The sequence below is a fragment of the Leptodactylus fuscus genome, chromosome 1, assembly GCF_031893055.1.
Source record: "Leptodactylus fuscus isolate aLepFus1 chromosome 1, aLepFus1.hap2, whole genome shotgun sequence".
NCBI classification, from domain to species: Eukaryota; Metazoa; Chordata; class Amphibia; order Anura; family Leptodactylidae; genus Leptodactylus; species Leptodactylus fuscus.
In genome coordinates, this window is record NC_134265.1 from 297,415,035 (window position 1) to 297,441,204 (window position 26,170).

A 26,170-nucleotide genomic window follows, 5' to 3' on the forward strand; every position below is an offset into this window, starting at 1 on the left:
GTAAGGTAAGAGGGGGGGTTAGTAAGTTACATAGCAGGGAACAGAAGTTTCAATTTATACATTTTCGGAGGAATAACACATGTCCTATTTACTATATTCGGTTAATGTACAGAGCTTTAAACCTGCACCATTATAAGGGTATGGGTGTTAGAAGATGACAGGGTGTATCTGAAGATGACAGGGTGTATCTGAAGATGACAAAACACTTTTCAGTGTAGTAATGCATTTCTAAGAGAAATAACAGAGCAATGACATAGCATCCTAAGACATGCTGCTCCAGAATTGCTATAGTATAGGCCAGTGTTTTGCAACCTTTTCAGACTCAGGGCACCCCTGGAAAAAAATAATCCTCAGGGCACCCCTACCAAATAATTACTACTAATACACAAAAAAACATATTAAGGATGCAGATAATGTTGTTTGAAGGCATGCGGTCATCTTCCTAACCACAGTTTTGCGGTCACCTGGCAGGTTTCCAAGGCATGCCTCACTGTCACGGTGGTCTTTATTGTATGGGAGTGCCTGTAACAAGGGCTCTTACTGTATGAGAGTCTGCAATAAGGACCCTTACTTTATTGGAGCCTGGAACACGACCATCCATTTACATAGAGTCAATATGCAATAAAAACGGACCTGTTACTTTTTGTTATTTTGTGGGACAAAAAAGTGTGGTTTGTCATACAGTAATGGTGGCCCCTTACTTGTATAGATCCAACATACATTGAGAGCTCAATCTAAATTCTCTATCAGTATGTCTTTGGAGTGTGGGAAGAAACTGGGGTATCTGAAGGAAACCCATGCCAGCATGGGGAGATCATGCAAACCCCTTACAGACCTTGGTCAGATTCGAACCCAGGACTCCAGCACTGCAAGACAACAGGGCTAACCACTGAGCCTTACTTTTTCTTGTAACTGAAATATAAAAAAGGAAAGAAATAATGACAAATATCAGAATAACAAATCTGACATTATATTCTTACAATATATGTACATACATATCCAAAAAAAACCTCTCAGAGCTCATATTTCACTATTGCGTTTTGCTATGAAAACAAACCAGAATAATAAAACATTTCTGATTTCTCTCTTTATAAAGTTATTACATAATGATTTTTATTCGCTACTTTGTTGTCTAATTATTTCAACAAACTGCTAAATATTTATACGAAGGATAAGACCGAGAATATTTATATTTCATTTCCAAATGACCATGTTTGAAAAAGGACACCCACCCAAGCTTATCCCATAATATATCCCTGTATAAACACATCCTGAACATACATAAACTGTTGTTTCCTCAAGTTTTCAAACCTTTACAGCTGATGTAATAAATCTTATTATTTAATGTAAATTCATGACACTATAATAATGAAAAATGAGTAGGGCTTATTCTCTTAACAAAATGTTGTTACAGGAAAATACAGTTCTACATATTTTCGACCGCATATTTTTCTTCCCTGCTCAGCTGCTCTACGTAATTCCTTTCATGCAAGAGAATGTGTTCCTCATTTTGGTTTATTTACATGTATGTACCGTCATTGACAGGGCAGCACTGTTCTTTATCAAGTTCCCATGCTTCAGTTAGCCACATTTTGGTCAAATTAAGCCCCCTTTGTCTGAAGGCTGCTTTTTTTGGAAGGGGGGGTGATTTTTTTTTTTTATGTGTAGCTTCCCCTCCCCCATTCCCTACACTACTTCTGACTGTAGAATTCATACATAACATGCATGTTGACTTAGTTATGAAAACTAGTCTCCAATGTTGGGTTAACTTTCCATGGGCCTGGTCGTGAGTGTTGTAAAAGGCGCTTTTGCTTATATTTTATGAGCCATATTACAATTTTATCAAGTTTTAATACATTTTATTTGGGTTCTATGTGCATAATATCAATGGCAGTATACAGAGATAGAGTGTGGAGAATGTGAAGAGGTAAACTGTTTTGTGTTATGTTTCCATGTGATTTCTTCTTTGTAACCTTAGTGGTGGTACATAAGTCCCCAGATCTGGTAATATCTCTGTGTGAATGTTCTATTACTGCTTCTTATTTCTTTCTTTCCTCATTAGGCTGGCCACCTAATGCTCTATTTTCCTACTATTTCTTGTCTTACCATCTGGGAACCATATACTAACACTAAGGAACTGTTCACATTAACATGGATTTATAAAGTGTTTTTGCATATTTACCTGCATGAGTGGAGTTGCACTGGGTGTGTCTGCCCTGATCTTATAAGAGGCAAGTCTGCAGCAACTCCAGGGTTTTATAGGGAAAACTGCAGAGTATTATGGGAAATGTCTAAGGTATAAAATGATTCCAATTCCCAGAAAGCTGGGTATGTGTTGGTGAAGTTCACATGATGGATAGTTTGTGAGACTACAGCAGCCTGAGGTACAAGGTGTTTGTTGTATACATTATGGAGATTTTCTGAAGAATTATTATTTTTTGTTAAAACTGGACTTCCTGAAATAAACTCCTTGGATTCTTTTCATCATTCAAGACCTGATTGTTTTTTTGAAAAATCCCATGCTTCACAGAGAATGCATGCAACTACATATCTACTCTCACCCTGCTACATTCAGCAACAGCATAGGACATAAAACATATGTGCTTATTCTCTTTCTCCTCAACAGTTGGTGCACTGAATGAGATCACAGTCTGCTATTATAAATGGGATTTCAGAGCGCGTTTGAAGTGGTGCGAGACATGCTGTATGTCTTAAGACTGATAGCATGTCCCCTCTCAACTAGTCTTAGAGATGAGGAAATGAAAATGGGTCACATATGAGCCGCTAAGTGATATAAAATAATAACAATGGAATGGAATAAATTTACTAATGTATACAATATAGATTTCTTTTCCTCTTTCCTGATTGACCTTCCATTGATGTGTTGCAGTATAATCAGGCGGCTTCAATTGATTTCAATGGTTTTGATCCTTCTGAGTCTTTTATTGATCTGTCTGTGAACTGGACATGAATTAGTATAACATTTGTTGCTTTTCCTGTTTTCTTAAACCTGGTCATAGACGCAAGATAAATGTTGCCCAAAATGATCAATTTCAGCTATTTATCCAAATTATAGGCCTTTATTTTATATGTGATGTGGATGAAGGATTGTTGTGGAGCAGCCGATACCCTGGCTGAATGTTACAGACGCAAGAGGGTGGTGCAAACAATATGTCATCTATTTAGGGAGAGGGAACTAGAGATTCTGATAGTTTTGGTGGTCCCTTGGGTGACAGAGGTACTATTGATTATATCCAGTGAGTGACGCAATACATACAGAACATCATATCTATCTATCTATCTATCTATCTATCTATCTATCTATCTATCTATCTATCTATCTCTCTCTCTCTCTCTATCTATCTATCTGTCTAGCTCTCTATCTCTATCTATCTATCTATCTATCTATCTATCTCTATCTATCTATCTCTATCTGGTTCTATCTATCTATCTATCTATCTATCTATCTATCTATCAGCTCTATCTATTTATCTATCTATCTGTATCTATCTATCTATCTATCTATCTATCTATCTATCTATATATCTATCTATCTCTATCTATATATCTATCTATCTCTATCTGGCTCTATCTATCTATCTATCTATCTGTATCTATCTATCTATCTATCTATCTGGCTCTATTTATCTATCTATCTATCTATCTATCTATCTATCAGATCTATCTATCTATCTATCTATCTATCTATCTATCTATCTATCTATGTATCTATCTGTATCTATCTATCTATCTATCTATCTATCTGTATCTATCTCTCTATCTATCTATCTATCTATCTAATCTATCATCTATCTCTCTCTCTCTCTCTCTCTCTCTCTCTCTCGATCTATCTTGCTATCTATCTATGCACTTTATCTTCTGTTTCAAACAATAACAAACAAGACTGAAGAAAGCTTGCATGTTTTTTTCAATATTGCAGTGAATGGTAGTGGATGAAAATGGAGGTGCTCTATTTGCATCTATTATTCTCTCTGAACAATAAACTGAAAAGTGTGAACATAGTCTTACCATTCAGTAGTGTAAGCACTGGTCAGATGTATACATATGCATTTATCATACATTATTGTAGACTCATTACACTTTTGAACAAACCTACTGTATAATGTAAAAAATAAATTAAAAAATTAGGTTTCTGTTCAAAGTTTTAACATGGATTCTGTTATAAATGCAAAACATGACATAATGTTGACTTTGTCTCATGGCAGACCCCACCTCTACCCAGCAGATCCCATTGACTTGCAGGGTGGTCTGTTAAGCTTCATCATTTTATGGGGGGGGTTTTATTCAAGAGATTTTTATTGTTTTTTCAAGAAATTACAAACAAGTATATATATGAAAATAAAAACAATAGGTAACACATATCATAATAAACACTCGAATAAAAAAATCGTTTTATGTTTTTTTACATTGGACATTTATTGTGATGATTCCTCACTGCAACTACAGATATACAAAATCACTGACTTTAGAAAGCTGTGTAACAAGGGTTAGGTACTACAAGTCCCAGAACAAATGCACAGTGGGCTGACAAGTTTTAGCAAATTTACATGAATAAAGCTTTCATTGCTTATCTATCACTTACTGTATCAGTGGTCACTCATATTCCAGCTTTTACAGTACTATACATTACCTGTAAAAAAACATCAACTACAGAGGGATCATAGAAGAGAATCTTTAGCACATGGGGGATTTCAGATGGATGAAAGCACAATTATCAAGGGAAGAGACAGACTATAAGGCTGTTATATTAATAACCTGATGTATTCAGTTCGCCACTGAGCAGTGGGCCCTAGTATCTGCCCGGGTTTACTGGGTGCTGCCCCTGCCCCTGAATCTATGTACTACATAGTGGTGTAACAACCAATTGGCTGGAGATTATGACTTTTTTTTTCACTTTTTTATAAGAGGAATTTTACTGTAGTATGTAGTATTAAATACCGTACTGAAAAGAGTGTTGTGTTTATTGATTGATTTTTTTTATGCCTGTTATGTAGAAATCATAATTGAGTAGTTCTATGGAGAAATATTTTTTAGGCAATATGTCTCCATAGTACTACTAGTACTAGCGGCACTTTTCTCTCCGCATGTTTCGTGTGGAAACCGAGCAGAAACCAGACGGATCCCATTATAGTCTATGGGGTCGTTGTGGTGTCTTAGCTAACCACTTTTTAATGTGTATAGGTTTCCATTCCGGGGGTCCCCAAGTGGACTCTCAATACAGAATACCGAATGTAGATGTTAATCGGGCCTTAGATAACTAAGCACAGTTCTTTTGTCTTGTTCACATTCCTGTTTTCTTCTTGTGATCCCAGACAGACTGGATGATGTTGAGATCAGGGCTTTGTGGGGCCATAGTATCATTTCCAGGACTCCTCTTCCTAAGGGTATTCACACCAAATATTGATTTGATTTATATTTCCTTTTCTTTAGTATTTTTCCACACCTGCCTTAACCTTTGCACAGTGCTGTAACTATGGAATTGCTGTTTATATGGTAGATTAACATATCACTGTTGGTTCACCATTGGTCCATTAACCTGGAGCTTACCATTAAAGCTGCTTAATGATACTGTAATTTAGCTGTTGTGCTTCGGAAACATCTTTTACAGTGTAAGTTTCTATCTGTGATCTTAAGAGACCAATCACGGATTGAGTAATCATAGAAATACAGTTCATAGTATCTGGGTTTCCTTATTCTCCTTTTGTCTGCATCAAATGTAGGAAACACTTTTATGTCAGTTAATCTGGTACGCTATAGACACCACAAATCTGTTCATGATGTAAATTTATGGCAATTTAAATAGGAAAAAAATGTTGGCAGAACATGAGAAGAAACTACACAACCAACATGCAAAAATGATTTAATTATGTTGCGTTTCATTATGTTGGATTCAGCCTGTAGTAACTCCTATCATTCTGTTTATAGATGGTTACATCAGAAGGCTGAAGTACAAAGCCATTATTAACACCCACAAGTGACTAATCTAATCACGAAATATGATGATACAGTGACACAAGACTCATTCTGTATGAGCTAGGAAATAAATACACAGACAATACCACCTCATTGTAATATCATTTATGTATCGAATGGATCTGCAATATTTTAACTGATGATTAAAGATAGCGATACATATTTATGTTTCTAATCTGTTAATACCTTATTATAATTTTTTATTCTATTTTCTGTACATTTTTGTTGGGGTTGACTGCCATTTTCCCTTTGCCATGGTTAATAGCATTCAGAGGTATGTCTTACATCCGGCATATGGGCTATAGACAACTGTTTACTGGAAAAGACTAACTGATGGTAGGCCATTCTAGACATGAACTCTGATAAGCGCAGACAAAGAGAGGAGCGATAAGACACCACCTATTATAGATGTTAGGTGTTATATAGCTGTTAATAAACCGGTGTTCCATCTCCTTGTATTACTGCCTATGGTGAGAATGAAACAACTGCTGAAGACTAATCTTTACAGAACAGAAAGCCTATTAGGAAGCACAAAAACCAACAGGTAATATTAAAAATTGGTTTATACAATCGGCTTCTAGTGATACATTCCCTAAGTTTTCATCAAAACTTGAAAGATCTACAGGTTCTTACTTGGCAATCTGTTCTCTGGGTGTAATAGGCTACACTAGTGGTTTCCTATGAGTTTTTATGATTCTAATAGTCCCATTATGGCAGCAACACATTTTCCATTTCTTTCTAAGGCAGGGAGCATGTACATTACAGAGAAGCTTACCAGAAGTTTACTGCTCCACACTTCCTAATTTCCCATGATGCTTTGCAGCCCCTCTAAAGAAATAAATCACTTCTTATACATAGAAAAGTGTGTATTCTCTGTTGTTCTATACAATGTCTCCTGCTCTTATGAGCCCCTCCCAAACCATTATTACTATTATTGGTTTCATAGGCCAAAGGGGCAATTTTATAGCGAAAGGCACTTGGATGACATTCGAGTGCCTTCTGTCCCACATTGATTTCAATGGGGGTTCTGTTATGATGTCACAGAGTAGAATAGGACCTACTCTATAATCAACAGAACAGAAGCCCCTTCAGATTGCACACCTGGCTATGTGCCACAGGTCCTTACAGAGATCTGAACACAATAAGGTAAGCTATCAGCAACAACACAACAATAGCTAGTCAGTCATTTGCCATATCAAGTAGATGCTCACCACTGTAGAGCTGCTGAGGCTATGGCATGGCGGACTTCTCTCTGAGCAGTGCAGAGGAAGAGAGCACAGACATGCAGAGGCTTCTGAGTTGGAGCCAGCCTGTAAAAATAGACCTCTCCCTCCCTCATCCACTTCCGCTGTTCTCTCTTGAGACTAAGCCCCTATTTTTCTAAACACAGATTTTCCCAATTAACATAGAGTAAACAGCAAATTACTAAAGAGATACACCTAGTGGTGGCAACTTTAGGGAAATTTTTCAGGCAGAAAACATTTTAAAAAAAAGAAGAAGAAGAAATATTAAATTTTGGTTAAGAATCACATGGCATATTAAATAAGACTAAGGGCCCCTTCACACGGCGTATACGCTCACTGCTTTGGAGCGTGTAAACGTTCCGTAGCAGCGGCGTCTAAAAGCAGATCGCATTGATTTCTATGGGAGCCGGCATACGCGCGCTCGCCATAGAAATGAATGGGCTGCTTTTTCCATTCATTTCTATGGGGAGCGCGCGTCTGCCGGCTCCCATAGAAATCAATGGGAAGTGCTTTAGACGCCGCTGCTACGGAACGTTTACACGCTCCAAAGCAGTGAGCGTATACGCCGTGTGAAGGGGCCCTAAGTTGTTTGAAGAGTTAGTGACCACTTATTCCCTCCGTTTCTCTCCTTTGTTGTCCCCCTCGTCTATGTGTCTTTCTGTTCCCTGATCCTCTTCATCTCTGCTCTCATGGGAGCAATAGTTCTCAGAAAGCCCCCCTTCTAGTCTCTAGCCCCTTCTCTCTTTTGTTTATCATGTTATTGCGAGAGCCTGAACTACACCTTCCTGACTGTCTTGTTTTTTGGGCGTGGGGCCCTTGTTAGCCTTGCAGTATGGCACTACACAGCTTTCTGTCTTAGTGTACACTTTGTTCCATCCTTTGTTAGTTCTTGATGTTATACATTTGAAAACCTTTAATAAAACTTGATTAAACCTTACAATGGTGCGGATTAAAGCCACGTACCATCATATATGAAGGGCAGGTATGCCATTCATCTGTTATCCCTCTGAGAAATGTATAAATTGGTGGGACTAGTTAGGGTTCTGACCCGACACATTATGACGCTATCCTATCAGTGCTACCAGTTCAGACCGGACAAGGTCACAACCCTTTGACAAGGACAATGATAACAATTAAGTTGTCAATTTTTTTTATACATTTCTAGGAGAAATGAGGGCAGAAGAAAGGCACAATGTAGCGTTATGGGAAAAAAAATATTCTAGAATTGTTATTTTATGGGGAACTAGCTTTTACCCGCGACTTCGTCTGCGGTGATTTGAGAATTGGGCGGACACAGACGTGTGAAACTGTAAAAGTGCTTTAAAAAGTTTGGTGGGATAGCAAATGTGATGTGTTATATTGTGTATGTAGTGATACAGACAATGTGATGTGTTATATTGTGTATGTAGTGATACAGACAATGTGATGTGTTATATTGTGTATGTAGTGATACAGACAATATGATGTGTTATATTGTGTATGTAGTGATACAGACAATGTGATGTGTTATATTGTGTATGTAGTGATACAGACAATGTGATGTGTTATATTGCGTATGTAGTGATACAGACAATGTGATGTGTTATATTGTGATGTGAGTGAGTAGAGTGAGGGCTACTCCTGAGGTGACAGTAAGGAGTGTGCAGGCAGGTTGAGGCAGGAAATGCCAGGCAGTGTGTGTGAGTCTATAGCTGATGTGATACAGACAATGTGAATGTGATGTGTTATATTGTGTATGTAGTGATACAGACAATGTGATGTGTTATATTGTGTATGTAGTAATACAGACAATGTGATGTGTTATATTGTGTATGTAGTAATACAATGTGATGTGTTATATTGTGTATGTAGTAATACAGACAATGTGATGTGTTATATTGTGTATGTAGTAATACAGACAATGTGATCTGTTATATAGTGGAAAGCTATATGTAAATGTGAGTGAGTAGAGTGAGGGCTACTCCTGAGGTGACAGTAAGGAGTGTGCAGGCAAGTTGAGGCAGGAAATGCCAGGCAGTGTGTGTGAGTCTATAGCTGGGGCTTGGAGTCCTGCTTTTGTGAGTCTCCTGCTAGGAAGCCATGTTGTTTAGTGGCACCAAAAGTAGCCTGTGACTCAATCCTAAGGGAAAACTATGTTTGTGGAAAATTGCATGCAAATCCGTCCAGGCGTTTTAGCGTGATTGAGGAACAAACATCCAAACTCACAAACATCCAAACATCCAAACACACAAACTTTCACACTTATAATATTAGTAGGATATAAGTATTTACTGAAACAGACAAGTCTTTTTATCAAATAAAAAAGCTTTTACACATTAGGTTGGATGATCGGCGGTCTTCAGAGCTCTGTCTAGGCACAAGCTCACTCTTAGTAATCCTCTAGTTAAAGTTTGTTCTCATTTTTATTTTTTACTAATTGCGTACTGAGATATTTCATTGTAACATATTCCAGTAAAGCTCCCCAGCATGTAAAAGGATACAGTTAGAGCTACATGCCGTCTACTTAACACACTACTATAAGCATAAACATTTCTATAAAAACAGATTTTGGCAGGAAAAGACACTGAAAACATCTGTGATCCATACATCAGATGTAATATTCTTTGATCTCTTTGGCCGTAGATACATTCCTTCCTTAAACCTGCATTAAATGCTTAGAATGTGTAAATACTTGATTCCTAACAATTGTTCTTGTTTGGAAGGAAAAGTTTTGCTGGTTCTCCAAAGACAACTTTTCTCCCCGGGGAGGGTTCAGCTGTGATTTTTAACATGACATCACTTATTTTGAATATTAATGCGCTATGCATCTCTGTATTCGAAGCAGTAAAGCCATTGTGTATTGCTAATACCTTCATGGATTGCCTTGCGTCAGCTGTGTAACCTCTGGAATATCTCTATGTGTATATGTCAACTAGTCTAGTACTCTTAGCTTTATGACCTTCAGAAAACCACTTGATTTGAAGTCTAAGATGCATATGCAATCCTTCTATCCCAGCAGCAAATGTCAGGCAACTGTCAGACTGCCTAATACACATTATATTTTCTTCCAGTCTAGCCAAAATCTTTGGTTTGAGCAACTTCACTCTAATGTGCATGGCTAGTTTACGTTTAGACTCTGCCTATATGTGAATTATATTGAAAATATATATTATTGCCCTATAGCCACTATCCACAGAACGTGAAGGCCGAGGCACCATGTTGCAAAAACGTGGCACTTTTGCTGCTGTGGAATTCTGTAGAAATAAATGCCACATATTACAGTACCTGCAAAGTAGATGGGATTCTGGTTAATCCCAGCCATGCAAAAATCCATAGCGTCAATGCTGCGATTACAAAAACACTGCTGTCCTTTCCATAGCTTGCAATGTGGAACCTTAGCCATATGTTGATGTGAAAATAAAAGTTATGTCTATAAATTTGGAAAGGCCCAAAACAAAAATTATTTTATGGCCTTCTGAAAAAGCACAGCTCTTAAATGTCCACCAGTAAAAGTAAAACTGTATAGTCTGCAGCTATCTTTATACATTCAGTTTACACCTTCTGTGTTTTAGTGTTCTTTGCTATACATGAAAGGAATAGATATTTATGTCATTTTACCAAAAAATAAATTTCAACAATAAACATGATGCCATGGTTGGTGTATAATGTGTATAATATTCTGTATGTGATGGATGGAAGAACTTTAGGAATAAGGGGGCCCACGGTGACTTTATTGCCAAAGGGTCCACATCATTGTGGAGCAGAACTTACCTTGACTAGATGTAAAAATAGCAGTAGATTAAAAAATAAATAAATAAAAATTGATAATTTCTTTTAAAAATGCATCGATAATCTTGAAGATGGCCGGAGTCTATTTACAAAATAGTAGTAATGTTCACATCTGTGCAGTCCTATCTGTTCTTCCGGTCTGTTGTAGATCAGCAATGGAATAGGGAAATGGTGAACACAAATGAACGCAAAGGACCCCATTGACTATAATACGAACAGTTGGGTTCTTTTTTTTTTTTCACCCTGAGGGGGTGAAGAAATGAAAAAATTGTCCATATTGTACATAAAGGGGAAATAAAAGAATATAAAATAAGAAAATATAGATTTAGAAGAATAGCATAAAGGGAAAGCAAAATGATGAAGAAGAAAATATTTTGTTCACCTTCACTATTCCAGGAAGAAAAAGTAAATCTGTCACATAAACTTTTTTTTTGAGTCAGGAAAAGGGAAAAAAGGGCCTTTAAAAATTTGACATTGAGACATGACGTCTTAGGTGCCGACCATATTAACTGAGATATTTGCTCCGTCGTTGAGCTCTGCGATCCATACTTAGACAGGTATAACACTTCTCACATTGTTATCAGATTTTACTACCATGAATATAAGAATGATATTATAGTATTGTGAATACATCCCTACTGATGGTGCAGATTTTGTACATAGATGCCATCTCTCCTTGAATTTGTAGGGATAGTCCCAAGTTTTTAGAAACAATCTGCCACAGTCAGGCATTTGGAAGAAGATGCAGCTTACACTAAAAAGTGGTCAGTCCCATACAGTTCGGGGCAGCCCCAGAAACCGTCCATTGGTGGGACTTCAACATCCCTATTCCAGCAGTGTAAATATTGGTAAGAATTCATGACTACTTCCAGGGTTGAATGCTCAGTGATAGCAATGATTCCACATCTGCTTTAGCATCTTTAATCCAGGAAAACCGCAAACCCTACAGTCCAGGTCATGTAAATTATTCTAAAGGCAAATACTGCAGCCTGGAAGAGATGGAGGTGAGCGGGGTCAGACGCAGCTCGCACATTCCCTGTATCCAAGTAACCAGTTGTTTTTCTTGTTCTTTTCATTTCTACATTCAATATATATTAAGTTCACCATGGGGATTTATTTATAGACCTTAAATATAAATTCATTACAGGAGAACACGTCTCTGTATACACAGATTTCTGTTTGGGCTCTTAGCTCCTGCTCCACCTTCTTACATTACTAAATTACCAACCTTATTTAGCAAACCTCTCCAACATGCAGAAGCCCAGGCAAAATAAACGCCACTAAATGGTGTTTATGTAGCATATAAATAAAGAAGAGCTCGCCACTATTTAATGCAAGTGCGAGGAAAGCATCATTTTTAATGCTATGTTTATCCTCCCTCACACCCAGAGCAAGTCAAACACGATTCTGCACTAAAAGGGCTTTTTGACAAGCAATATTGAGGATATTGGTCGCTGACTAACTGGTGTGAAAAGTTTAGTTTGTGATTTCCCCAGCTGTAGCTTTTGGGAGCCATACAGAATTTGGATAGGCTTTAATATATGCGATCTAAAGGCTGGACTGAGATGTGAGCCTGCCAAAAGGGAGATTATATAGCCAAATAAAATGCACTTTTACATGGTTTGAGCAATTTCACATCCACACTACACTACATTTAATGTCCCATCAACACTCTAGCCACATAAAATGAATGTACCATATTACATGGATGTGTTACAGGAAGCAAAAATCACTGTTATTATGTGTATGTTATTTCAAGGCCTGCGCTAAACAGATTGTATCATAAGGAGCAGACCCATGCATAGAGAGATTACTTCATATTTTTTCAGTACACATTGAAATGTATGTTCTTTGGATGGCTTTAAGTCTTAAAAAATATTTAAAGTCACGTTGCCTAAATATTATAAGTATGAAAAATAAATAGACATTTTCACTTCATTGGTCTATAAAACCGTAAAAAAAATTGAACATGACTGTATTGTATAGATAACTTTCCAACCTGTGCTGTGTACACTGGGCAGGGTCAGTGGTTATGTTATTGCTACCAAAGGGCAAGATCACAAAGGAAAGTTATATCTCTATTATAAAGCAGTGCATAGATAACATAGGATCCACAATTGACAATAGGTAATGGACACTTGTTTCCAGTGGTGTAACTAAAGTCTTGTGGGCCCCGGTGCAATCTTTTGTCCGGGGCTCCTTCCCTACAGTGAATTCTTGATAGTGATGGTTACGGGTACTAAAGAATTTAAAGGGATCCTATCATTCAAACGCATTTTTTTTATTACTAACACGTCGGAATAGCCTTAAGAAAGGCTATTCTTCTCCTACCTTTCGTTGTTTTCTCCGCGACGCCATTAGCCTGAAATCTCGTTTTTTGTCGATATGCAAATGAGTTCTCTTGCAGCACTGGGGGCGGGCCCCAGCACTCAAACAGCACCGGGTGCGCCCCCAATGCTGCGAGAGAACTCTCTCCAGCGCCGCCTCCATCTTTGTCAGCAACAGCCTCTTCATCTTCTTCTTCCAGTGCACGGTGGGTCAAAATTCAACACATGCGCAAGTTGGCTCTGCCTGTAGGCCTCGGGCAGAGCCGACTTCTCATGCAGGCGGACATTATTTTGTGGCCGCTTACGTGAGCAGGTGCAGTAAGAACTCCATAGAACTACAGGAGTGTACTGTGCCTGCTCGCGTAAGCGGCCACAAAAAAATGGCCACCCGCATGTGAAGTCAGCTCTGCCCGAGGCCCGCTGGCAGAGACGACTTGCGCATGCGTTGAATTTTGACCCACTGCGCGCCAGAAGAAGAAGATGAAGAGGCCGTTGCTGACGAAGATGGAGGCAGCGCTGTAGAGTTCTCTTGCAGCACTGGGGATGCCCCCAGTGCTGCAAGAGAACTAATTTGCATACCGACAAAAACCTGGATATCAGGCGAACGGCGGCGCGGAGAAGACAACAAAAGGTAGGAGAAGGTTTAATAAACTTTAGTGTGTTTAGGGTAATCTGTGGATCTCCTTGGCTTATGGACCAGATGGAAGCTGCAATCTCAATATGATACCAGTGCTTATGGGCCCCCTGATGCTCCTGGGCCCGGTGCAACTGTACCCTCTGCACCTCCTCAACTTATGCCCCTGTTTGTTATTCCCTTCTATCCTTCCCTGTGCATTGACTTCTGGACATGTAATAGGACATGCTAATAATTTCTATTTTTAATTTAATATTTTTGTCTGTTTCACCCAAAAGGTTTATTTTTTGGTAAATCTTTGGGGTTTTTTGGATTTTTTTTTAAATAAATAAAAACCTGCTTAAATAATGTGTCAAATTTTCAAATGACCTGACTCTCCAAAGGAATCAAGTCACATTGAAGCAGGAGAAGAAATGCCCCTAAATCCCTTTCAGATAATTTTCCTAAGAATAAAAAGCTGTTTTTAATGAAAATGGAGCAGCAATACAGAATAGGAAAGGCACATTTGGAAAGCTTAGAGGCCGCCCTACAAGGCACTATCATTAGTCTAATACCAATTTTCATGCTGACAGACTCCATTCAAACCTATTACAATGTATTTCTACATTTATAAATGCATGTGCACTACTGAATATCCAAAAATTGTTGGACAGCATGGTCAGGCTATGTCTACTCTTGTAAATAGTCACAGATGTGACATTTCATTAATTTTTGCATTAAACAGTAACAAACACACAAACACACAAACATACAAAAAAACTATTGTCACTAAGTCACTTTTTATGGATTTCACACACTGTAGATTGATTGTTCTGTGTTATATCCAAAGGAAATGGAAACCGGATAGATTTAATGGAAAATTCTATCCGTCACATAATTGACCCTGATGTTAATACAACACCAATGATGATAGGGCTTGGAAAATGTAGAAATGGGTTAAATGTCAGATTTTCTGATTTTAATTTAGCAAAGTCCATTACATATCATTTACAACTACTGTTTTGTTTTGTTTTTTGACACACAATACGCTAGCTGACACTGGTATATAGAGGTATTAAACAGTACCATAGTGTATATTCCAGTTAGGCACATTGTAGGTAATATGGTCCACACTGTGCTGCTTATCTATTAGCATAAATCAGAGGAGGAACAGAGCAGGAGAAAAATCTGAATCATTTTTACAGACTACTACACAAATTAATTTATCAAACATTAGAAACAAAACTTAACATTAAAACTTATCAACATCTATGCAGCTATGTTGTTTATTGCTTAAGTGCACCTGCATTGTAAAGACAAGAAAGTCTGCAACCCTGACATTAAAAAGTGTTTCTATGCTTATATTGGGAGCGTGACGGGAAGGTGCTGTGGGCTGGATTTATCCCCCACATTTATCAACATTTAGGGGAGTTTTCTTGTTTAAGGCCCAGTACACATCATCATTTGGGTTTCCGTTTGGGGAGTCAGTTGGGGACCCCCAGAACAGAACAGAAAACTAAAAGCATTAAAAAGTGGTTGCAGGCAGCCCTTTTCTCTCCGTATGTTTCATGCAGACACCGAGAAGAAACCACACGGACCCCATTATAGTCTATGGGGTCTGTGGGTTTCCTGAAGGTAACCGCTTTTTAATGCATATAGGTTTATGTTTGGCGAGTCTCCGAATGGAAACCCGAATGCTGATTTCAATCGAGCCTCAAGATGTGCTTAGTGTAAGACTAGTTTCACACCTGCTCTTGAATGAGAGAAAAGCTCTACAAGACCCGAGGAACGGAAACCCCAATGCAAGTGAACCTAGAGTAAATAGACTTTATGTGGCTTGTTAGAATTTGAGAGCATCCTCTGTTGGTGCAGGGGATATCAAGACTGATATAGAAAGCGCTGTTCTTGATAAATCATCCCTATTTGTTCATGATAACATGCAAGAAGCAAATTCAGTGTAGTCTGCACCTGCAGTCATACACATTTCCATCCATCTCCTATAAAGATATATGCACATGACAGTCAATAATGGATGTCATAAGACAGCATTAAATTCAATGTCACAGATACATAGGTCCACATACAGTAGGTGCTGTAGACCTAGTATGGCTTATGCATGAATTGCCAGTATATGCACAAGTACCTGCTAGGGCTCATCAGAGTTACATACATATAGGCCATTGTAGTAATTCAATTAACATATGGTAAGGTACATGCAAATAAAGAAGATCCCTAAATTATCAAAGACAATGAACCATCTCCCCCCTCCCACATTCCCCACACACTTTTATGCTTCATAGTGGCCCCTGCACACAGTATTATGGCCCCATATTGGCCACTGCACACAGTGAAATGCCCCATAGTGGCCCCTGCACACAGTATTATGCCCCATAGTGTCCCCTGCACACAGTATTATGTCCCTTAGTGGCCCCTGCACACAGTATTATCCCCCATAGTGGCCCCTGCACACAATATTATCCCCCATAGTGTCCCCTGCACACAGTATTATGTCCCTTAGTGGCCCCTGCACACAGTATTATCCCCCATAGTGCCCTTGCACACAGTATTATGCCCCTTTGTGGATACCCATGAACAATTATTATACTCTGAGGTCTTTTCAGACCCCAGAGTATAATAATTGGAAACCCAGGAGAAGATACAAACATAAAAACACTGTTATTTACTGCTCCCTGGATTGGCTATCTTCAATGATGTGTGGGACGTCACTTGAGCAAGGAGCTTGCATCGCAACGCATGGCCCATGTGACGTCTGGGAAGTCACCAAGTAGGCCTGAAGTCTTCCGGAGCTCAGGAGAGGTAAGTAACTGTGTTTTTTATGTTCTACGTTAGACACTTTTATTTATACTGGAACGCTGGAAAATGTTTTGTAATTTTGCCGGAACTGAGTTCCTGCGTGTTCCAGCCCAATTTAAGCACTGCTTAGAGAGACTAGGTAGAGGAAGGGGACAGAGAGAGGGAAAGAAAGAGGGTTAGTGTTTGTTTACTGTGGGTAAATGAATATATTCTCTGTGCACACAATATGTCAGCTCTATACAAATAACAGACAACAAACACGTGAATACCTTTTTCTAGAAAAGGAGATACAAACATATAGTCATGTAAATTTGGAATCTTTTTTACTCTATGTCCATTAGACAGAATTATTTTGTAACATGATCTTCTATATCTGCTCTGAAAATACATACAAGATGTCGACAGTCACGTCACCCTCCCCCAACACACTATTCTTGCATCTCCCCCCACTATGTCCTGATGTTGGGGTGAAAAAACAAAGGGACAAGGGATTATGTTTGGTGCTTGGCCAACTGGTGCAAACATTTACATGCACTTGATCCTTATATTAACATGAAGTAACAAGAGTATGTTAAATCTTTGACTCTGGGTAAAATATAGTGTGATTTATTTAACATTATCACTCAACCCCAGCCACCTGCAGCATTGTATAAACAGAGAAATGTGTACAGAGGAGGGGGACACCCTGCGTTGTACGTGTAATGAGGTGTTTGTCATGAAAGGGAAAACTTAAGACTTATTGAAATGAGAAAGGATGGAGCATTTAACTCTTTGGCTGCTAGATTACCAATAGCACCTCCTTGTGGTAAAGACAAGTAAAACAGTTCCATAATAGTAGGAATTTATAATAATACTGTAGCAATGTTACAGATGTTTTCACACATATTTGTTGCAGCAATTTGTGCAATTGAAAATCTATTCCATATATCTGACCGGGGTTGCTCTGCAGCTTGTGCATGGATATTTGCAAGCCTTATTCATCTGAATTGGGAGCGTCCCAGAAATCTCTCTAATATATTAGCAACAAGTGATTTTACCACAATATAAAAGATATTATATTCAATTGCATCTTAGGACAGATGTGTTAGGCTGGGGATACACGTGGCTGAATTTCCATGATAAACTTTTTGATTCCATAAAAGTCCCTGCAACTAAAGAAAAAAATTACTGCACTATTGCAGGGATCGCCATAGGGATTGGCAGGGTTAGTTTGCCACAGTCATTATTCTGCTAATGTATATCGGACCTGGTTAGTTTGAGGCAACTTACATGATGTGAGCACTGTCTATGTGTCCCAGGCCTTAGACTGACTTATATAAGTTAGTTGCTTTACTTTTTACACTAAAACTTCTGGTACATGTGATCTCATGTTGTCACATCGCCATGTCCCCTTTTTCACTTAGCCCCTCTCTTGTTGTCGGGCACAAGGCAAATAAACTGGATGAGATTAAGGCCTCAGGTTGCATTTTACAGTCCCACCAAAAAGCATGAGATTTTGCGTCTTCCATACCTTGCGGAAAATAACAGTATTATGTTACTTTTATCTGTAGACAAGCTGCTTTTCTGTTGCCTGTTTTGCCCCCATGTTAAAACCTCATACACCAAAACCTGCAATTTTGGTGTGATTTTAGCCTGTGTTTTTTGTTGCTTTTTCTCAGCTATTATACTGTAGCCTTTGCGCCACGTGTGACCTTTGCCACAAACACGTAATAAATGGGGTGGACAGTATATAGGCCAGTTTTTGTTGCAAATAGACACGGTCTGACGTATTTAGTAACTTTTTCCCGTTGTACTCCCAGAGCTGGAGGTTTGGTTACCCTAGCCTATTTACTATACATCTATGTTAGTACTTTACCAGATATCTTCTTTTATGGCAGATGTATTCAATGCCCTATAAGCCGAGTCATACATATGTTACTCCGCTACCATTGTCGGCCATATTTTTTTACATGTTTTTGTCATTACTCAATAACTTTATAGACAGAGAATCCTGGGAAGTGCAGATCAATGTGACATCCGTAATCTTCTTATAGATATCAGACACATTAGATAGCCTCACATTTACATTGCCAAGTCTACCAATAACACACTGAATTTCTCAGGAGGACTGGCCACTATTTATGTGTAATGACCACATGGCCGCCAATAGGTAAGAGGGGTATATTTATAAGGGGATACCAGAACCAAAGCAGCAATCTATGATACCCATGATGTAATTGCTTCAGTATTTGAATCCTAAAGAAAAATCTTAAGAATATATTTTTTTTCTCTACAGTACAGTTGGCTTTCTTCATAAGTTATTAAAGGTGAAGGAAAAACTTGAAAAAAAAACTATATACTAAACACTTGTAGCCTAAGATTTACCCTGAAATAGGAAACAAAGCAATAAACAATTGACCTGTTTAATATTCCATGCATTTTATTTATACTTGTCCTTCAGTTTATAGACTGTGCATATTTACTATGGAATTATAGACATGAGAAGGTGTATTGTTATGTGTTCAATAAAATGTTCATAGAAACCTGAAAATAAAGAGTTCAGTCAAATGTGTTACTTCTTGCATTAAATATGCAGGGTGTCTGGCAGACACATACCCATTAACTGTATTCCTATTACCATAATAGGTAATTATATCATGACCATATAATATGATCCAATATTTGCATCAACAATATGGGAAAAATAGAGATATAAATAGACATTTTTCAACCTGAATGAACAACTCAAAAACTAAAAAAAATTAAATAGTAGCATAATACATTACTTTATATTAATTTTAATATAAAAATAGCCATTTGTATTTCATATCCTATTTGCCAATGTTTTGGTCAACACTTCATTACAGTTGTGCATGTGGAACACCTGACTTATTTTAAGATGTTATTTTCCTTTTATTTTAATTTCATTGTTTGTTTGTTTTTACAAATTTTATTTAATTTTTCTGTTATTCTGACACTGATATATAAGTAGTTTTATATATATATATATATATATATATATATATATATATATATATATCTCATATACATATAACATATATATATATAACATATACATATATAACAAAAACGCCAAGAAAATAATTGGAATGGTTTAAAACACCAAGTCAGATAAGCATTGACAAAATAATAATTTTTTTGTCAATTTTTCTGATTCTGGAAATTAATTATATTTACAAGAACCATTTTCTTTTGTTATAAAATTATAGTAAAAGTTAAAAAAAATTATATATTCAATGTATTGAGCAGTGGATGTATTTTAAGCAGAATAAATAAAAAAAAAATAAAAAAAACACTAATTATTTATTTTGAGAAATATGCACATTTATTTCACATTAAGGTCATTGTAGGGCTTTGAACAACTGATACTGTAACGCTTATTCATGTGCCATCACTGTGACAAAAAGGTTGCTAGTGTGAATATGCTTTATCTCTAAAAAAAATTAAACATGCAAAAATTATATTGAGTATCTTTTTATATAAACACTTCTGATTGGCCTTTTCGAAAAGGAAAATAAACTCTAATGTAAAAACAACCACAGACCATTTCCTGAAAATACTTCTAGAGTAAAAAAAATAAGAATGAATTAAATAATAGGTAAAAGATAGACAAATTAAATAAAATTTTTAATGAAAGAAAACCACCATAGATGTGCAAAAAAAAAAAAGAAACAAAAAAAGAACTGTCTCATATTGCAATAATGCTTAATATTAATTAAAAATGTATCATGTTGTATTGCTTGGGTTTTGGGAAAAAAAATTAATATATAGTTTTTTTTATTAATTATTTACTTTTTATTTACATCCAAAATCATATTGTGACAATTGTTGTAATCCTGCAGCAAATTGTGTTACAAAATTGTAAATTACTCTTAGATCACTATATAGAAGTTTGGATTTTACATTTCATATACATATATATATATATATATATATATATATATATATATATATAGTAGACACGTTTTCAGAACTGTAAAGATAACTTATTAGAGTGTAATAAAATAATAAAATGGTTACAATAAAATCAATGACTAGATGCCAGGCCTTGTCAGATGTATTTAATTGAATATTTGATGAATATTTCATATTGTTCCCTAAAAGAAGCTTTCATTGTAGGGTAGGCTACAGAAGACCAATCTTCTAGAGGTGATATTATAATATTGCTTTGTTGTATTATTATAAGTCTATCTTGATATAAGTTCTCCCCTCCTGTGTATTGCTGGCAGTGTTGTGTGCACAGTGTGAGACTGGTTTGCTGTCTGTAACTGTTAGCTCATAAAACCTGTCCTGATATCTTAACACAAAGATCCCTTTGTTGATATTCACTTAATGACACCATTCTGTAAGCTTCTTAGTGAAAGTGTCCTTCCCATCATTGCATCCAGTCTATAAAGGTCAATGGGACACAACTTGATGAAAGTCAGCACTTCCACCCCCAGTGTAAACCTGAGCCATATTATTAAACTATAATGTTTTACATGGAAGGTAATTGCAAATAAATGAGAAAGATAAGCCCAGATTACTCCATATATTCATTACTACAACCTACAGTCAGTGGTCCTCCAAGCACTCTCCATTGGCTGCTTCTGGACTTACTGTCAGAAATATTGTCTGTTATATATTTATAAAGTGACAACTCCTACAATACACTATATAAGCTGCATATACATGACATTGTATAACATTCACATACATAGTAACACCCCCCCAATATTGTACAAAGCTTGCTCCTCAATATAAAACATGTGACCTATTCAGGACTTTTTTATTTTAGATTTTTTGGAAAGGCTAAAGAATCTTCGGTTTCTCATTTTCCATATAACAGGATCAAAGAGTAGTAATGGGAAATGGAAAATGTCTTGACCTGATGCTAAAATCACTAGTATTGAAACAGTAGTACAAAGAGAACAGGAATGGGATTTCCTAGAGGAAAAGATTCCTACCCTATAGTATAATATAATGATTTATAGTACTGGAATAAACAATGCTTAGACTAAGGAGAAGGGTAAAGGAGAGGAAATGTACACCAGGGTAAAGGAGGAACTATATACCTAGGTAAAGGAGGAAATATACACCAAGGTAAAGGAGGAAATATATACCAAGGTAAAGAGGAAATATATACCAAGGTAAAGAGGAAATATATACCAAGGTAAAGAGGAAATATATACCAAGGTAAAGGAGGAACTATATACCAAGGTAAAGGAGGAACTATATACCAAGGTAAAGGAGGAAATATATACCAAGGTAAAGAGGAAATATATACCAAGGTAAAGGAGGAACTATATACCAAGGTAAAGGAGGAACTATATACCAAGGTAAAGAGGAAATATATACCAGGGTAAAGGAGGAAATATATAACAAAATAAGGAGAGGAAATATTGAACTGAAATAAAGAGCATCAAAGGATTAGAGTTGGGTATTCTCATGCTATATTTTATAGAAAACATTTTTACAATCTTCATCATCTTCATTATCATCATCATCATTATTATCATGTTTAATATCTATTATATTTTTGGAGCATATATTTCTGAAACTAACCAATCATCATCATTGCATACACTTCTGTGTCCAGCTCAGGGAGATGTCTGGTGACAAACCTGATGTCTCCAGACACAAATCTGACCACATAAGAAGCTATAGGACATGTTTGTCATCCGTTTCCTTTAAGCATTCTTATACTAAGTCTGGATTAAATAATTCAGAGGGGTGTCAGAGTTCTGTAAGGATTTCTGCTACATTTTTAAGCATAGTTAGAAATGAAGTGTGTTTGCACAAAAAAATTGGGACTTTTTAAAAAGTTACAAATATATAAATTAGGCTTATATCTCATAGACTGTAAGTCCTTGCGGACAGGCCCTCCTTCCCTCTGTGCCAGTTGGTCACTGCTAGTATTATATTTGTTTTTTATATTTTGTATACCGTAAGTAAATCCTCAAATGTAAAGAACCATAGAATTAATATAATAATGTACAGCACCATGGAATTAACATAATAATGTACAGCACCATTGAATTAATATAATAATGTACAGAGCCATAGAATTAATATAATAATGTACAGCACCATGGAATTAACATAATAATGTACAGCACCATTGAATTAATATAATAATGTACAGAGCCATAGAATTAATATAATAATGTACAGCACCATGGAATTAATATAATAATGTACAGCACCATGGAATTAACATAATAATGTACAGCGCCGTAGAATTAATATAATAATGTATAGCATCATGGAATTAATATAATAATGTATAGCACCATGGAATTAATGGTGCTATATAAATAAATAATAATAATAATAATAACAATATTACCATATGTAAACCCTCAAATGCAAAGCACCATGGAATTAATGGTGCTATATGTATAAATAATAATAATAATGATCATCTATGTACCAGTACTACAGGTAGTTTTGAAAAAAGGCGCCTTAGGCACAGAGACCTATAAAACTGGTGCATAAATATGATACATGTGGTGCAATGAAGAAAAAAGTCACTAAAACATTAAAACATGTTCAGGTACAAATGGAGTGATAATGGGCCCTACATGTGCCATACATGCCAGTTTGTAAAAGTAAAGTGAAAAGTGGGCAAGGCTCATTGCTTGGCCAGGAAATAAACATAATTATGAATTCCATTTTTTTTATATGTCTCAAAAAGTTTGTACAAAAAAATTGGTGTAAAAAGTTAAGAAAAATCAACTTTTTTTTTTTTTTTTTTTGTGATTCAGCATCACACCTTGATCCAGGAAAACTGACCTCCAAAAGTATCCTACACGTTCTCCCACTATGTCTGTGACACTAAAAGTGGTGACAAAGTGAGTCAGTTCAAAACTAGAAATAGAAATTTCTGTGTATACAGAGCCAATGCTACAACTTTAGGTCTTAAAAATAATACTAAACCCAAAAACTAACCCGAAACCTCACATTATACATCTGTATTGCTATCAGTTACAGAGGACCTGTCAGCTCTCCTGACATGTCTCCTTAAGTAAAATATTGCATTCCATATTTTCTGATAGTGCCATGTTGTACCATCACTTTATTATTCCTCCTATACATTTATAAACAAATTGACAACTGGGTTTTGCCAGAGGGGGGGGGGGGTGTATCTGTGGAGGCGAAGACTCCCCAATCAGTGCTGACACTGCCAGACCCTGAGGGGACACAATGCCTCTGACAAGGAAAATGGTAATATCTGGTTGTCAATTAAGTACTGAACATTCTGGAAGAATAAAGTTAAAGCCCCACATTGCGGAAACACAGCTTTTTTGGTTGCAGATTTTGTTGCGTTTTTTTTTAAGACAGAAAAACAAAGAATGGCTTCAAAAGGAATGGAAAAATATAGGAAGTTCTTATATTTCTCCCTTCTTCTCAATCCACTCTTGGCTTTGACTAAAAAAAAAAATGCAGCAAAATCTGCAACAAAAAAGCTGTGTTTCTACAATGTGGGGCTTTAGCCTTAGGCTAAAACCCCATGTTGCAGAAATGCAGATTATTTTGTTGCAGGTTTTTTTTTTGAGCCAAAGCCAAGAATGGCTACAAAAGAAATGGGAAATATACAAGAAGATCTTACACTTCTACCTGCTGCTCAATCCACTATTGGCTTTGGCTCAAAAAATGAAATAAAATCTACAACAAAAAAAAGCTGCATTTCAACACCATGGGGCTTTACCCTAAGGCCCCACGTAGTGAACCACAGCTAAAAAAAAAGCTATGGAAAAAATTAAATAAAAAACACATCACCTTTTTATCCACAGCAGCCAAAAATGCTGCGTATCTGTAATGTTGGCCTTAGCCTAAGGGCTTTTTCACACGGGGGCAAAGAGGCTTATTTTGACAACGGATTTTGCTTCATATTCTGCCCCTTTACAATAGTGGTCTATGTAGATTGCTAGCTTTTTTTTTTCTGCTAGCAGATTTTTCTGCTAGCAGAAAAAAAAAAAGTTACATGACCTTTCTTCAGGCGTTTTCCACCTGAAGAAAGCAATAGAAGTGAATGGGAGGCAAAAAACACACTTTTTTTTCAGCCCATTCACTTTACGGGAGGGGAAAAAAGCCTAGCGTTTTTTAAAGTGGTTTTTACAAAAAAACACTCCAAAAAAAGCTCCAAAAAACGTGGCATCCTAATTAGAAAGTGTTTTTTTCCAGTGCCAAAATAAGCCACACGTAATTTACGTGTGAACTAAGCCTAAAAAAAGAGTTAGGGCACAATACAGAGCTAAGAAATAAGCTGCTCCAGAATTATGAACCCTACAAATTGTACAGCACTGCGGAATATGTTGTATCTATATAAATAGAATGTATTATTATTATTATTATTATTATTACACAAAGGATAGAAATATTTACTAGAACAGACAGAGGAGTTGATAGGTCTTCTTTAATAAAAAAAGAAAAAAAAAAAAAAAAAAAAGAGTAATACTCCCAGAATTGGTTGGATAAATAACAATGAATGTTTGACCATTTTTCCATCCTATAGAAACAAAATGGTATTGGTAAATGAACCACTGAATATTTTTATTTTTGGCCATCTATGTCTCTTTATAGGTATATCAATATCTATGTATATTTATATTTATATATATATATATATATATATATATATATATATATATATATACATATATATAGTATCTCTCTCTCTCTCTCTCTCTCTCTCTCTCTCTCTCTCTCTATATATATATATTTAATACTCAGAAGACAATTGTAAATGTGAACGCATCTTGAATCTTGGATTCTTATGATAATAATTCACCTTACATGAACCTTGGAAATCTGTGTTTGTTCAGCCCCACGCAATAATCATATTCTTTATTTCTTCCCACAGACCATGATCCACAGATGACAGATCAGAATTGGAATGTGAAATATCTACAAGTGTTAAACTTCTTTGTGATTCCTAAAATCAACAAACAGCAAATATCAGGCTTGTTTTCTATATCAGTGGATCATAAACAGGGCAGCCTTACAGGCCATTACCCGGCTGCAGTCAGAGCTTTATCTTCAGCACATTCCTAAGTATCATTAACAAAGCCTGGACTATATGTGTTTACCAGGAGACCCTGCAAATACACCCTATATAGGGAAGGGGGACACAAGGGGATTTCTGCCACATCTTAGTTACTTTTGTGCTTATTTATTGATACAAACTGATGGCACATTTGGTGCATGGATACTATCAGCTTCAATCCATTCACATTTTTTTATTGTGATGTATTTTTCACACACATATTGTCCACATGTATAAAATATATACATATATATGTGTCTATGTCTTAAGATTTTTTTCTTGCAGTTTACTTTTGCTGTCACATTCAATTTGTTACATTTCTTCCATTTGTTATAGGAGTAGGTGAAGTGTTCTTGGTTTAGTATTGGATATACAACATACA

At 36.5% G+C, this 26,170-nt stretch overlaps 1 protein-coding gene across 1 annotated transcript in view; it reads left to right on the forward strand.

The window, feature by feature from the left end:
• LOC142182736 (T-cell ecto-ADP-ribosyltransferase 1-like) overlaps positions 1 to 25,796 on the forward strand; it is a 52,514-nt gene extending 26,718 nt beyond the window's left edge. The window contains exon 3 of the mRNA XM_075262703.1: positions 25,606 to 25,796. Coding sequence (XP_075118804.1) covers positions 25,606 to 25,796 — 191 coding nt within the window. The remainder of the gene's footprint in view (positions 1 to 25,605) is intronic.
• The last annotated feature ends 374 nt before the right edge of the window (positions 25,797 to 26,170 follow it).